Source organism: Megalops cyprinoides, chromosome 7 (genome assembly GCF_013368585.1).
Source record: "Megalops cyprinoides isolate fMegCyp1 chromosome 7, fMegCyp1.pri, whole genome shotgun sequence".
NCBI classification, from domain to species: Eukaryota; Metazoa; Chordata; class Actinopteri; order Elopiformes; family Megalopidae; genus Megalops; species Megalops cyprinoides.
Genome location: NC_050589.1, coordinates 4,638,415 through 4,654,449, shown reverse-complemented (window position 1 = coordinate 4,654,449; position 16,035 = coordinate 4,638,415). Strand labels below are relative to the sequence as shown.

Below are 16,035 nucleotides of genomic sequence, written 5' to 3'. Positions count from 1 at the left end.
CACAAAATGAGAATGACAGCATCTGAATGGGTAATGCATGTGCGCGTGTTGGAGTTGAGGCCCTTGTCTCTTGAGTCTTTTGTCTGCGATGCTCGTGTTCCCTTCCGAAGGCAGAAAAGTTGTTTTGATGAACGCCCCCCCCCCCCCCCCCTGCCGCCCCCTCCTCCACTCTCAGAGGGTGGCACTCTACCCTAAGGTGTTGATTTAGTGGAAAATTACGAATGGTTCCTGATGTTTGTGGTGTCAAATAGGAACAGGAGATGGGATATTCAAAAGAGGTTACTCCACTTTGAAGAGCTAAAATGTGTGATCACGCTCAAGGCAGAATAGATGCAGGTGCACAGACAGAGCAAAAAGGAACAGACGAAAAGGAAAAAAAAAAAAGGAACAAAAAAAAACAGGAGAGGGCCTAGGTTCTAATTAGCATTTTTGAGTCACTGTGCTTAGTCACGTTATGCATCAACAGGAGGGTTTAACTGCCATGAGACCATCAGCCTTCAGTGTTTAAACAAACTTCATTTCTTAGATTTTGACCTACCTAAAAATCACCAGAGGCTTGAAAGCATTTGTTGCTATGGCTTGCTTTATTTCTGTTCTCTTTCAAGGATATAAATGACATGAGTTTCCCCCACTTGTAATTGGTGTATGAATGCGTTTATCATGATACACAAGCATTGACATTTGTTTCTGTCAAGAAGTCTGACCCGCTCTGTCCCTGCCTCGCAGCTGCACAGTACAATGGTGGTTTATGCAAATGTAAACTGATGCTGATTAATTCACAAAACAGTGGTTTCATTTAAAACACGGCGCGCACACAAAACAGTGGCATCTAACATCTTTCAACCTTCTGAAGATGCACATTGCTGCACCAGCAAAAAGACAGTTATACCACAGCAGACATAATGGATTTTTCTAAAATCATAGACCAGAACTCTTCAAATTTCCCCCTCAGGTTTACTTGTTTAGAATTCTTAGTGGCCCCTCCAGTCACAGATGAGAAAATCAAATTTTAATATCACATAAAGTCACATTACATGCAATGATTGTAATTTTACTGGTACTTCTATAGAAATATCAGTTGAGTGGATAATTTAATGTAATACATAAACTAGACAGAGAAAGTGAGCATCATTTAATCATGTAATTCTGCATGGCAATCAGGTCCCATCTGACACTGGTGATGGCAGCGTGGCGCAGAGGTTAGGCTAACAATATTATTATTGTTGGTTTTGGCATTAAATTATCTGTAGGAAAACTTAATAGATGCATCAGATTCAATTTTGAAATATATGCCATTGCTTGTCTTATTGTCACACCGCTCTCCTTCTCATGAACAAGGCTGTTAGTGTAAGCCCAGCTGTAGAGGTCATGTGCACATCCTGCTGAATAAGCTGCTCTACAATAAAAAAAAATAAAATAAAATATATCATCTTCCTATGAAGGCTGCAAACTGCTAGTGAGGAACAAGCTGTTGGGTCCTACTGGCGGTGTCAAGGTCTGGAAGGCTCCTAGGAGGATACCTCAACCCACCACCATTTTAGGGGACTGAACCCACAGTCTTCTGAGGTCAGAGCGGACACTCTCACCACAAGGCCTCAGAACCGGTTGTAACAGCACCGGTTTCGCAAGATTGTCTATGTTAAGGGTTAAGGACAGAGCAGACAGATCTCACAGCAACCCAATATTCTGCAAATGAGTTTTGGACCTATTGGGAGGAGTCGTATTATAATACCAATATTTTTAATTATAACTCTGTATCGCATTCCGTATGAAGTTACAGGGTCTACAAGGCTGAGCTGTCAAAAAGTGATACCTCTGTCCCCCAATACATTCCCATTTACCTGATCGGCGAGGTTAAGAGGCTGCTGTTAAGTGCTTCTCCACAGCAGTAAAAGAGCTGCCATATTTTTCAAGCTTCTCAGATTACAGCTGCTGACAGATATTACAAAACTGAACTTGAAGCATCCATTAAGCTTTTATACTGATAATTTAATACCAAAAACAACACTAAGGGTATTCGTCGTCGTAGTCATCATCAGATGCTTCTGCATTTGTTTAACCACTGCAAATATTTGCTTGCGGCCAGGTGCTGATAAGCTTGCAAATAAGTCTAATGTGCTCTGCTGCACAAAAACGCACTTCCATCATGCACAAAGCAAGCGTCAATCTCTTCGCTTGAGTGAGTTTTACATTATGAGTAAACTACACAGTATTACTGGTGGTTGTCAGTCAGCGGGTGTCAGTCCTGCCAGAGGAATTAGTGGAAATTTTTGCAGAGGTTTCTTTTATTTGCGCACAGAAACACGTTTGGAAAAGCATGAACGAGAGGTAGCGGCATATTTTTTTTCCCTGAATGTTTTAGCTGCCTTCAACTAAGGTTACATATTCTGACACCAATTCATAACTCATGTAGCTAATTAATTCAGGACATTTTCAGATGCAATTCTATTTTGCTGAGAATATCACATTACATAGTAGAAAATGAGTGAATTCAGCCTACTGGGGCAAAGTGTTCCAGAGGGCCCAGCCAATCCCCGCCTCTGTTATTTGCTTTTTACCCTCACGCCGTCCGTGCGGCCCGTCTTGCTCCTGGTTTTGGCGGGAACCACTTTGAGCAGGGCGAAGGCAGGGGGCAGGGTGTGGCCCAGGAAAGGAGGACTGGTCACCTCTTTTACCATGATGACATATTCACCTATCAGGAGAGAGCCAAAGGTAAGGCCAGAAAATACACGTGATGTATTTTAATGTTTCATGAGACCTCTCAAAGCACTACGGAGAGCACAGCACTCTGAGAGCATGTTTAAGTTTCAGAAAAATGCTGACAACTGCTCGCTCAAGACCTTATCCTTGTAGCTTGAAGTAGTTTTTGAAACAGCATTATCTCTACACATATTGGCCCCTCTTTTAGCTGAAAACATCAGTAGCCCTACATGTTACTCAGTTGATTTGATTTGATTGATTGATTTTCTTTCTGTTTTCCTCACTGAGAAAACAGAGAAACAGACAGATTTGAATATAGTGTTAGAATTTGCATTTGCATTTTAAGTCTTCTTGGCAAGTGTACACAACGTAGACGAAGCTTTGGCTCTGAAACCCCTATAGTCAGATCATTTTTAGTCCAGGGCTGAGAGCGACCTCTAAAGTTTTTGAATGTAGCATGTATAAATTTCAACAACACCAGCTCTTTTTTTTTAAACATAAGTAAAATTCTGGAACATTTTAATACATCTGAGCACGACAATTCTGGTATTACCCATGACCCATAAATCACTCTGTATTAGCAAGAATAAAAAGCCTTTTGCTTAACTCTTGTCTTGGATCTGCAGACTTCATTTGAAATTCCTTACATTAACTCTTGTTGTTTCAGGTGCTAATCAAATTGATCTTGGATTCCTTTTGTCTGCATGAAAGCTTAAGCGGCGGCATTTCAAAAAGGGAAAGTATCCCTTCATAAACTAAATAAAATACACTAAAAATATCTATCATCCCTCTGACTTGTAAAGTCATCTGAATTAGCACATGGGCTCAGCGAACTGGCATTTATTTATGGCTGGAGATCACAATAGAGACAGAGTGAAAAGCCCCAGCACTGTCCATGAACACGCAGAGATAAAAATAATTGTTGGGGATTAGAGAAGGCGGAAGCGCCTAACCACAGCCAGGTTAAGGGTAGATATCATCATAACATGGAAAATACACACTCGTGTCTGCGGTCCCTTGCAGACGTGTCGTAATCTGACGGTTTCCATTCTTATTTCGTTTTATAACGGGCCTTCAACGTAAACTCTGCTGTGACTTCTTTCCTGTGTCTGTTGACCCAGAATTCAGTGCAGTCAGAGCCGGGACCCTGCATATGTGCTGCATCTATACTTTTTTACTTTTATACCATTTTACTGCAAGGCAGGGCAGATGCTGAAAGGCATTCACCCCAATGCATAGGGACAGTGCCCATCTTGCTATCCTCTTGTTGTGTTATTTTGGGATACTAAGGTGGAAAATGATACAGGTACCTGCAAGTAATGCTAAAATGCTAAATCCCATTAATTCAGCAACACAGTGCCGTAGATCAGATTTACATGATGTAGATTTTTTGCTTCTGGCTTGGAATATATCTTGCTCATCACTTGACTGCCAGCTACTGTACTAAATTTACAAGTCAGTCGGAAGAGAATAACAAAAAAAAAATAAAATGTAAAAATCAAGTGTAATGTAACTAACTAAACTAAACTAGATTAAAAAAAACCTGCCAGACCTGTAAACTAGCTTCAAGCAAGCTTTAGGGGATATCATATTATCCACTGCAGTGAACCATGGGCCTGGGTTAGTAAATGAATCAGTAATACATTATTTCAGTACATATAACTATAGAGAACATTCTCTCAGTCATCTTAGTTATGACTCAAAATAGAATTTAAAACAGATCACATCCCTTATATCAAAGATACAGGCTATGATAAAGGCTACACAATGACACAATCCCCATGTGGTTGATGTCTAGTAAACCAATGTGAAACTGTGTTTAACCTACTCCTGAAGTGGCCTAGCTATACTCTCTATTTTTCACCATCTAAATACAGACATATTCCACTTTGATTCATAATCAGAGCCCTACAGCAGCTGAAGATGCTCTGCAAGCCACTTCAAAACAATAAGACATTCTATTTGTGACACTAAATGGATTGAATCGACTGATTCAATTGATTTCCACGGCTACTGAGCGCCTGAGAAGGGTTTACTCTATACAGATGGTTAGGCATGTGAGTAATTAGCATGGTTACATCCAATAGCGAGTGGAAGACACAGCCTTGGTTACTCTTATTCTCATGTTGAGGTAATCCCACATTCAAAACCCAATATGCGAACGATGGAGGATAAAGTCACGGGATCTAAAACATTCATTTTATTTGTCTGTTTGTGGCCCATGCAACAAAAACACAGTAATACAGACTCTATTATGTGAATCATTGTGAGGGTCACTGTGCAGAGCTTTGAGTGGAGTTCTTGAATTTGGTGACAGGCATGGAGGCTGATAATAGATTGGATGATGCTGAAGAATCAACCATTACATCACATTACATTATTGTCATTTAGCAGATGCTCTTATCCAGAGCAACTTACATAGATTACAATTTTTACATGTTATCCATTTACACAGCTGGATATTTACTAAGGCAATTGTGGGTTAAGTGCCTTGCCCAAGGGTATGGCAGCAGTGCCCCAGTGGGGAATCGAACCAGCAACCTTTCAGCTACAAGCCCTGCTGCTTACCGTTACGCTACACTGCCTGAGGCCTATCAGTGCTGCCCAAGGGCCTGGCCAGCCACCTGAACACTCCCAGTCCTGGCAGCTGGCCCTTCTCATGCTGCCGTCAGCAGTGCACCATGGGTATTCTAGGAGGGCTAATGGCCGAGCATGTGGAGCTCCCTGCTTTCATGAGGATTCAGTATCTGCTTTCTCCCGTTCTGTCCTCCGTGCTCTGGAAACGCAGTCAAAACAAACAACCAAGTGCAGCGGGCCGACCAAACTCAGACGCGGCCTTTTGGACGGACAGGGCTCACATGATGCGATCCAATAAAAGAACCCATCAAAGATGCTAAAAACGGCACCCGCCTGAACGGCCATCCGCTCCTCTGGCGTTGAGTGAGCACGCTTGCACCCAGCGGCCCCCCGATTGGGTTACCGCTAGGGCCCCCCCCCCCCGTTTCTCGCCGGGGCTCACGGCATTATCATGTAAAACCTCCAGACGAGGATAGGGAGACACATGTGATGGAGAAATTAGCCCCTCTAAGCTCTGCAGTATGTGTCCCATGGCCAGCTGCTGCTCCCAAACCTAAGCCCCTCTTCCTGTTCCCTCCACCTGTCCTCCCGAAGCGCCAGGAGCTACTTCTGAATGACACAGAGCTCGTGCGAGTGTGACCTTTGCTCAACATTTATTTTTTTATAGGTTCATAGACACTGACCCTCATTAGTCATACCGCCTCCTCATGCCCACACAGGTCATTGTGACAAGTGGCTGTATGTACAAGGTCCACAAGACATAAACACTACACAAAGTATCATGTTTCACCCTTCCTGCGACCATAAAAGAAAGTTTTATGCCAAGGTTGGAAACTTAATAGTTTCACGCAGTGTAAGATCTGTTCAGAGTATTTCAGGTACTGTAGACGTATAGAGGATTTGCTCACAATTATAGCTTTCTTAGAACAATGCATGAATGTACCAGCAATTTTTACAGATTCCCACTGTGAAAGCCGTTCCTTGAGAGACGAATGAATAATTGAAACACATAATCCATACTTTTCCAAGGACCCTGGGAGGCTGTATTTAACTTACATGTTGATATTTAGATACATCCACATACAGCATGCACAACACACACAGTTTAATTAATGATGTTTTGTGCTTTGCAGTGATTCAGGGCTGTTTTCTTTATGTACACCAGACTGTCACAAAAGCAGCAATAACTCAGTGTATGCACAGTTGGATACTGGAGTATAATGTATGTATGCAAATTTTGCTTTGTTGGTACAGTTAATTCACGATTACTGATATAATAGTAGTGAGTAATCCATACATAAATTATAGGGCTTACTAAATATTTCATTGAACACTACTGGCATAGCCTATCAAAGTTGGATGTGAACATGTACTGCAATAAACCTCACTTCCAGATGTATTTTGTACAAACTGCAATTAATTCCCTTGAACAGCAGGTGGCAGATATGCAGCCTGTGTGCTCATATTTTAAAATGCTGAATACTCAGAACAGTTAACAAATAAAAACATAAAGACTTCACCAGGCTCCTATAAACCCTCTGATAGTTTGCTAGCTAATGTTAATTTGACCCTGTACAGATGGTGTTTATAAAAATAAAGCATGCAATTTGGCGAATATAATTAAAGTTTTTTGAGTACAATAATTTCAAATAAATTATGCCATCCATATACATATGTTGTCATTTCATTGTACATTTGAGTAGGAAGATAAAAAGGCGATTAAATGTGGAGTAGTAAAGTGCTGCTTTTCTTCTGTCACTACTTGAAGAAAATGAACAATGTATATTAAAAAATTGCATTTATTACTTTACAAATCTTTAAGGGGCACTCACAGACTTAACTGAAGCAAACAGTTTATTAAAGCAGACAATTCATTAAAATGACTTAACCCATGACAAATATTAATGCTGTCTGATACTGCAAAATAAATTATGCTCAGAGAAAATAGTCCATGTAGTACATATTGATATGTAAAGGTACTAAGTGACTGCTTAGACTGTTGTTTAAGCAGTTTTGAAAATACTGTGGAACCTCCTTTAAAGACATCATACGAAACAAAGACATCTGAATTCCTATGCATTGTGATGATCGAGATGGTCTTTTAACAATTATTATAGATATTGCAAAAGTAAGAAGGCAAAGAATACGTTTTTCATATTTTTGCAAATTTTTAAATGAAGTCACTCGAAAAGGGAAATAAAACGTTAAAAACTTCGCGAAACTTCAACTACAGACTACAGACTTCGACTACAAAAAGGATATACGAGTGGAAAAAAATCAGTAAAATCTGTTGAATATCTGGATAAATACTTAAATAAATACTTAGATAAATACAGCGTTCCCACGAAAGAAATGAGGAAAAGGAAAAGATATAATAAGGCTGAGCTTCCAACAACAATTCAGTCCTCGTTTCCAGTTTCACTTTTTCGTGTTTATAAAAATATATATAATAGGGGAGATGGAATTACATGTGGGTCTGATGAGCAACTGGGCAGAAACAAAAAGCTTGTCAGCTCGCATCTCGCCCCTGTGAAGTGCGCGTTGGAATTGCATTTAAAGCATTGTAGGCCGTGAAGGTTTTACTGGGACTTTTCCGTTCCATGAGTACTGTAAGTACTGCGGTCGGGACCAGGAAATAGCCAGCTGCTCTGTAATTTAGTGTTTCTGCTTTTGGACTGAAACAAGATACAGGGCAGTGTGTTGTTTTCCTTTTTTAAACGATATTCCTGCTTCCTCTAATGACACATAAGCTACAATGGAAGATCAAACGCTATGTGAAATTTAAGCCTTACCATCATATATAAATACACACGCACAAGAACACGCAGACACATACATACACACACACACACACACACAAACACACGCACACACACGCACACACACACATGCTATTCAACTCAAGTCTGTTAACAAAGGCAATATAGCACCTCTCTTTGTAAAGCCTGTGCTCTTTGTTTGATGCACAGGCTCAAATTGCAAACACCAGGCAGGACCATTGTGCAAAACATCTATAAAACATCACATTTTAATCATGTGGTGAAAGCCGACTTTCACATACAAACAAAAAAAAAAGACCCGAGCTTTTCTGAAGTATAAAAATGCTTTGGAGTAACTTGACAGACACCTTCATCAAAAGCGACTGAACTTACATTTTTATATATCTGCTCATACGGGTGGATATTTACAGACACAAAAATAAAGGGTGCACACAAGGCAGGCTCATTACCAGACACAAACAGAGTGAGCTTGTATTTCTCCTCTCAAGATGGCTTCCCCCCTTTTTTACTGTCTGTACAAGTACCCTATTTTTACCAATGTGCTGACTTAGTGATTCTGCCAAAACCTTCAGGATGGAGTCTCACTCTAACCGCCACAGAACCTTTGGGGCCATCCCAAGAAATTCTGGCCCTTCTCTACCATTTATACAGTATGTCATTTCACAGAAAGAAAGAGAGAGGGAGAGAAAGGAAGGGAGTGAGAGAATCCTACTCACTTAAATGACTCTAGCAGAGGAAACCTTTCCCGTATACCACGCAAACTGTGCACAATTTCAAGGGTAATTTTTAACCCACTAGTGCGTTTCCCCATGTTTCCTTTTACACTACCCTACACTATGTGTAATATTTATGTATATTGTCACGGTAGTTACACAAATCTACATACCTGTCAATCTCAGAAAATAACATGCGTATCTTCTCACATTCAAGTATTTCCAAAGAATAGGGTTCAATAAAATGTAACCACAGTGGACAAGTTATTGCATGAACAGTAACTGATTCACAATTGAAGATCTTGACACAAGTCAGTCCTTTGAGTGTTGTGCCTGGTACTGGTGGGAAATAGCCAAAAGGAACACCCTTTGATTAAACGGTAAAGCATGTCAGAAACACAGTCGTCAGCCTTTGTTTGAACATCTACTTCAGCAGTGAAAGTATAACTGATCATAACATATGATCTGTATTCATATGTATGTAATTAAAACTTCATAATTGCATAATATCTTTATCAACATTAATAACTATGCTCATGAGTAAAAAAGTGTGTATTCAGCAGACATGTCTAGGTTTTTCTTTTTTGGTCTTCCCCAAGAAAGCATGGTCATGCAAGAAAGCATGTACAATCGCCAAATAAACTCACTTGAACTTGTAGAATTTTACATGCTACAAGTTCCACTGTGCAATACAGGTGATCCAACACTGACTGTATGATTGAGCACTTTTCTCACTGATGACAGTTTAGCATTTTATAGGTTCCTGACAAAGACATGAAGGTTTTGATGGCCTCACACCTTTTTCAACTGATCTTACTTCCTACCAATTACTTGGCATTACTTCCTCCACACCAGTACTTAATCAAGGGGAGAATCTCTTTGTTCCATATTAATATTCATCACTGACAATCCATTAGTGACACTACTATACTGCTTACATGCTTATAGCACTGAGTTCTTTAACAGTGTGCTCCATAGCAGTGTCGTGTTTAGCACAACAGACAGCTACACCACATAGAAATTGTTGCTATTTTTAATGCAGCAGATATGTTTATTTAATGTTCAAAGGATCAGAGTGACTGACAGCGTGTTGCGAGAGAACGCCGTCTTTTTCTTTCACGGAACTACTCCAAGTGGCAGCAGCAAACCTCCCTCTATTCAAACCCATGCACGTTAGTGTCACGACACTGGATACAGCGTCTACATGACATGGAAGCGACTTTAAGACCTCACAGAGGGGATGGCATGCTGCCATTATGATGAAGAGTCATTCCCTTGTTTGTTACCATTATGTTTATGCAAAAAAAAAAAAAAAAATACAACAAATGGAAAAAAAAAAAAAAAAAGAAATCTGCCCGGGGCAGGATTTTGAAAACGGCCTTAAAACAACAACCTTTTACAAATGACTTACTGTGAAGGAGAGCACTTTCACACTTGGCAGGGCGTGGAAATGTATCTTCTGTAGATAGAGGGCTAGAGCAACGGGGGGAAGCAGTGGGTGGGTGCTGTGATTTTTGGCCATAGGAACCAAAAATCCTCCAAGAGTGCCAAGAAATAAGAAGAATGCTTTACTGTGCATTTCCCCGCTTCGTCCATTCTAACGTATTTTTACCCAGTGTTTTTACTTTTCTTTCCAGCGCTCTTTTACGTCAAAGGAACATCTTTGCCCCAGACCAGTAATCCCAGCGCAATATCCTATATTGATGTTAAAACCCTACACCAGGGAGCCTTCAATAAAAAAAAAGTGGACAGAAAATAACAGCAGAGACAGATGAGCTATTCCTGGTACGTGCATGCGTGCAAAGACAAAGAAAAATCAGGAGGCAGTAGACCGTGTCCTGATGAGTGAGCATTGTCAGGGACAGCCACGGACACAGCGGTGTCCTAGAGTGTGTGTGGAGAGCAGTGGAGACCCAACCGTTCCGCTGTTGATAATACACACTTCTCTCTGCAGAAAACATCCATGTGCCATTTTTTTTCCTTCATACAATTAACACATTAGGGGCAACGATTGGGATGAATGAGCAAAAATTAAAATCATCTTACACATGGAACGTGTGAGGACTACATGTCTAATATAGATGCTGCGGAGGTTTGGGAAAAAAGATGATCAGTGTGCACAAGGGGTAGACATAGTGCCCTAGGTCTTGATCACAATGAGTCTGCGTAGATACAAAGAGGCTTCCTCGTCTCTAATTGGAGAGGTGATGCCTACATCCCTAAGGGAAAGCCCAGTGACGCATGTCCCCCTGCCTTCGAGAGTGGACACACACACCGCATACAGACAGACTCCCTACTTATCCCCGCGAAAACGGCACGTTGCTCTGACCTGCTCTCGCCATTCCGCCTTCCGGGGTGTCTTTCTTCGAGTTTGCTGCAAGACGGCTTCCGATACTCGTCCTACAATGTAAGCAGAGAAAGACAAATGCATTACAACAGAGTAAAAAGCTCCTACTGTTGTAAATACAATCCGATAAACGCAGGACCCTCCTACCTGCTGTCACAGAAAAACATGGTTAAATGTCTCCAACCCCCTTAATGGCCCAAAATTCTGATGCACGGTGATGAAGACAAAAAGCATTAATTCAATCTCCATGCCAGGAGAGCTTTTCTATCGCTCACAGTAAGCACCATTAAAAATTTCCTTGCCGATACCTCCAGTGGTTGTTCTACATTTTATTGGGCGGGAAAGAAAACCAGAAACATAAACCCCCCTAATGCTCTGGCTTTGACATATTTAATAATGGAAGGTTCAGTGTGTTTGGTATAAAAGCCTGGTATGGTGGAAAAACTGAACCACCTCCAAGTCTTAGCATTAACAACACCGTAAATCTGATTTTTTACAGAAACAGCAATGGTGAGGACCTTGGTCACCACTCTCTCCGCACAGGTACATTATAAAATTTAGGGCAGCTGGCATTTGTAACAGGAACCGTTTATGTAACAAGAATGGCTCTCAACAAGGTATACAATATCAACTCTCAGTACACAAAATCTAACAGAAGCAAGAATTTAACATAAAAAAATATAACCTATAACAGAAATTGAGACTAAATCATGAAAATAAATCAACAAGCTATTGATCTAATCAGGTAGCTGCCTGAAACACACTGGCACATTTATTTATTTACACTGGTTATTAAATTAGCCCATTAATTTAGCACAGTTGGCCTAACAGCCATTGTCGTGCTTTCTAATTTTTTGGAGCTGTTTTTTTTTTTTTTGAAGATTCGTCTGCATTGTTACTGTGTAGGCATATCTCATACATTTTTCCTGAAATCACACTCGTTCGACTGAATGTGACACAAATGAGACCGTGAGGCGTTACGGCCTTGGTGTCGCTCACTTCAGAGCTTTCTGGCAGCCACGCATGCGGATGTGGCAGCAGATCAAACATCTAGGCCAGGCCCATGCGACAGGATTACCGCGCTTCGACTCAAACGCTCTTATCAGTAAACTGCTCTTAATCTCATGGACGAAAAAAAAAATTAAATGCAAAATCTGCTTTCTGATTTTCAACACTGCATTCATTATCTAATTTTAATTATATGATATTGGAAAGTATCGGTCCTTATGGGACATACAAAGTCTAATTATTAATGTGGTTTTGAAAAATAGGCTGTTGTATAGTGAATTTAACTGTGAAAGCCATGTTTTAAACTCTCGTTATACCCCTCTACTCCAAAAATACTACTATATCAGAAATATTAATGGACTAATGTTGTGATCATCTGAAAAGTAGGAAAGGTGCATGACTCATATTTGTGATATGTTTTTGCTGTTTTATTGTTGCCATTTAGACTATTTTCATGATTAAAACCAGAAAACCAGTAAAACTCAACACTAGAAAAATGGGCACCATGACGAGCTGTTGATTGATGCTTACGGTAAGTACCCGCTACAGGAACCCACCTCCTTTACTGTAAGCAGCTGAAAGCAGAAGAAAGTGTTCTGTTCTGTTTGTTTGTTCAAGTGTCTATTTTTGGAGACAAATCGGAGGTGATGACATCATCATTTTAATCGAATTCCCAAGGACATTAATGCTTTCTGTCACGGATGCTCGTCTAAAAGACGATGACTGGAACAGGCCCATTTGAAATGCTTCCACCACGTTTTTTTTTTTTTTTTCTTTTTTTGAAAACAACATTTTTATACCCCTTGAGGTTGCTTAAACGAAACCCCATTTGCATCTTCGGTTACTGCATGATTTGGGCTTTCAAGCAAATTAAATAAAGGCAGTAAGGAAGAGTGGAAATATGGTAAAACGCCCCTGCCAAGTTCCAGCAAACAGTTGGGAACAGCAGGCTTCATTATCTCACCCGCCAAATAAAGGTGTTGGCCATTCAGCTAGCCAGCTGTGATGTCATTAAAATGTTCCTTTTTTCAAATTGGATACAGGACAGAGATTCTTTATAGTTGGGAGGTGCCTGACTCCATCCCACAAGCACTCAAGGCCGTTCTAGGAACTGCAAACAGAAAAGGATTGAATGTCATTGGAAAAAAAAAGCAGAATTCCAAAAAAAAAAAAAAAACAATATTTCATAGTTTTAAAGAAATGTTTGGGGTGTTTGTGGGAGCGGGGGAGAAAGTTTTGTTGTGCGTGGCCAGGCATTGAAGTATTTTGCTCTTGCTTTCTGAGCAGCTTTGTGGGGAACGTGGCAGAAGATTTTCTATCCCAATGTAAACTCCATTTAAAGTAATGCTGGCATTTTACCAGCATTCAGTTTCTAGCAGCTTCATACCAGTTTCCCTTATAGCAAGGATTCCAGTTTGTTTTGTTTTGCTTTCTTTATCACCCGGAGCTTAATTTTACGTGTTGGTTTCTTTTTCTTCCGGCTGTCATTTTCATAGTTTATGTCCTGCATTTGATCACATCTGGATCATCACAATTTTTGCTTTTTTTCGGAATCTATCTGAAATTAAACGAAATAGTAAAAGGGATACTTTAGGTTAGGTTATATTTATCAATCCATTATAGCCTCTACTTTATGGTATCATCCAATACTTCAGAACAGTGAAAGCATGTAATATTTTCTTTTTGAAATTTCTAAACATCAAAAAGGCCATAGGTAATAAATAGCATATAAATGACCTTTATGCAATATGAGAATACTTCTGTCCCCAGCAACTGGGTCTGGTATATATACATAATTAAAAAATACAACCCTGCTGCAACAGTAACATATAGGTTAATCAAAAGACTGGAAAGACTTCCGTGCAGTATCTAATGCAGATACCATGCTATCTAATGCAGATGAAGCCAGGCCTTGGTCTATGGGGTATTGAAAAAAAAACAAGCAGATAAACGCACACGTATGTTCAAGGCAGGACGCTACACATACTCTACAGAGACACCCTGGAAACAGCCTTTCAGTGAACCCTCCCGAGCATGCAGTTATACTTTATTCCTCCCCCCCCCCCTTTTTTTTTTCCTCTCAAAAACCTATTCTCTGCAGAAGCCTGCTCCACCTCCCCCAGAAATCAGTGATTTTATTCTTCTTGGAACACAGCTTGCCGCTCCGTCTGCAGACACAAGAAACAGGCGTGTGCTTCGAACATGCGGCGCAAAACCCACAAGGGGGTGGGGGGGCGCGGATGGATCAGCCCCTCCTAATGTGACAGGGATAGCAGATGCAGGCATCCCCCCCCACTCAGCCATACATTAGAGAGGCAGGAATGCCGTCAGCGCCCAACCGGGAGTCTGTCTTCCCTTTGTGGACGGTCCCTTCGATCATGGCGCCGTGCGCTGGGGGTAACACAGCCCCCAGGGGGCGCTGCTAAACCGGGGGCCTCTGGGTTCACGGGGCCAAGGCACTGCCATTGGTTGTTTGTTTGATCCGCTTGACTCCCCAGCCGAGGGGAGACTCGCGTTCCCGGGCCTCACTCGTGCGGCTGTTCCGGGCCTGGCTCGTGTGCCCCGCCACGGATCGCTGCTAAAGCAATGTCAAACATGGGATTTCAGCGGCCACAGAGACCGGGCAGAGCTGTGAGCCCCGACTACCGCAACTCATCACCGCCAGACGCCCCTGTAGGCAGGTGGGGGGCTAATGCACAGAAGTGTAAACAAGCTCCATATGCAACGCCACGCTTTTTACGAGCGGCCCGGCTCACAGGCGTGGAATGTATGAAGCGCAGGGAGGCGTTTTATTTTCTCCCAGCAAGGTTACGGCCAACGTTTCCAGATATTTTCTGGAGGATGACTACGCAATGGGGTTTGCCCCAATTTGATTATGCACAACATACAATATTAAGTGCTCATTGCATCCTGGTGCCATTTACCTCTTTCCTGCTGAAGAACCTGGGGGGGTAACGGGGGGGTGCAAGGTTAAAACTGAATCTGGTTACACAACAAACACAATTCAATACACGGCTATGGAGGATAATGGGCAGTGTTCAGATAATGTTCAGGTCAGCCAAGGTCTCTTTTCTTATGCATAAATCCCTTTCTTCCTTTCCATGGTTTTATTTTCGCATTTGCTGTAACCTGAACTCTATGGCGGGGCCGAGAAAGCCTACCCTCCAGGAGGAAGTGATCGAGCAGTAAAAGCCCCCCTCTGAAGGTTGTGGGGTGAGATACCCATGAAGAAAGGCCCTTTGTTCTGCCACAAGTTCACCATGTAATTAAGGGCATTGTGCAACACTCTCGACTACTAATTTTAGTCAAGACGGTTCAGATGTACATTCGAAGAGAGAGGAAGCGCCTGCAACCCCCACGCATAGCACATACCATACAGAGGTGGTCTGTTTGCCTTTGTCTGCTTCACGAGTGAAGCACAACACGAGACGAACATATCCGTAGCCATACGCCTGTAAATCACGCTCACAGAAAACACTTAAAGCTTATTGCAATTACAGTTTGATAAATCAAATCTGTCTTGGGAAGACAATGCAAAGCACTGTGTGTGTGTTTTCCTTTAATTTATGTGTTGTACAATTTACCTGAATCTTTTCAAATGTAAATAAATGTGTATGCCCACATGTATGGTATACATATACACATACACACACACATACACACATATACATATACACACACACACACACACATACACACGCATATGAATGATATGTGCAGGAACAGCCAGCTTTGTCTCTGTGTAAGATGATGCCCTAATGTAAACTATCAGCCTGTAAATCTTGTTAATATAATCTCACATATTGTGATTATGATTTGATAAATGCCCTGAAGGATTGTGAGGGACAGAGTTATGGTGGCAGACTACGTGGGTGAGCAGGAGTGCATGAAAGTGGCCTCTTTCTTGAGG

The 16,035-nt window shown here is 41.4% G+C and overlaps 1 protein-coding gene across 1 annotated transcript in view; it reads right to left on the bottom strand.

Moving 5' to 3' along the window:
• LOC118780273 (MORN repeat-containing protein 1-like) overlaps positions 1–16,035 on the bottom strand; it is a 68,391-nt gene that overhangs the window by 6,603 nt on the left and 45,753 nt on the right. The window contains exon 11 of the mRNA XM_036532684.1: positions 2,559–2,692. Within this exon, the coding sequence (XP_036388577.1) occupies positions 2,559–2,692 (134 nt within the window). The remainder of the gene's footprint in view (positions 1–2,558; positions 2,693–16,035) is intronic.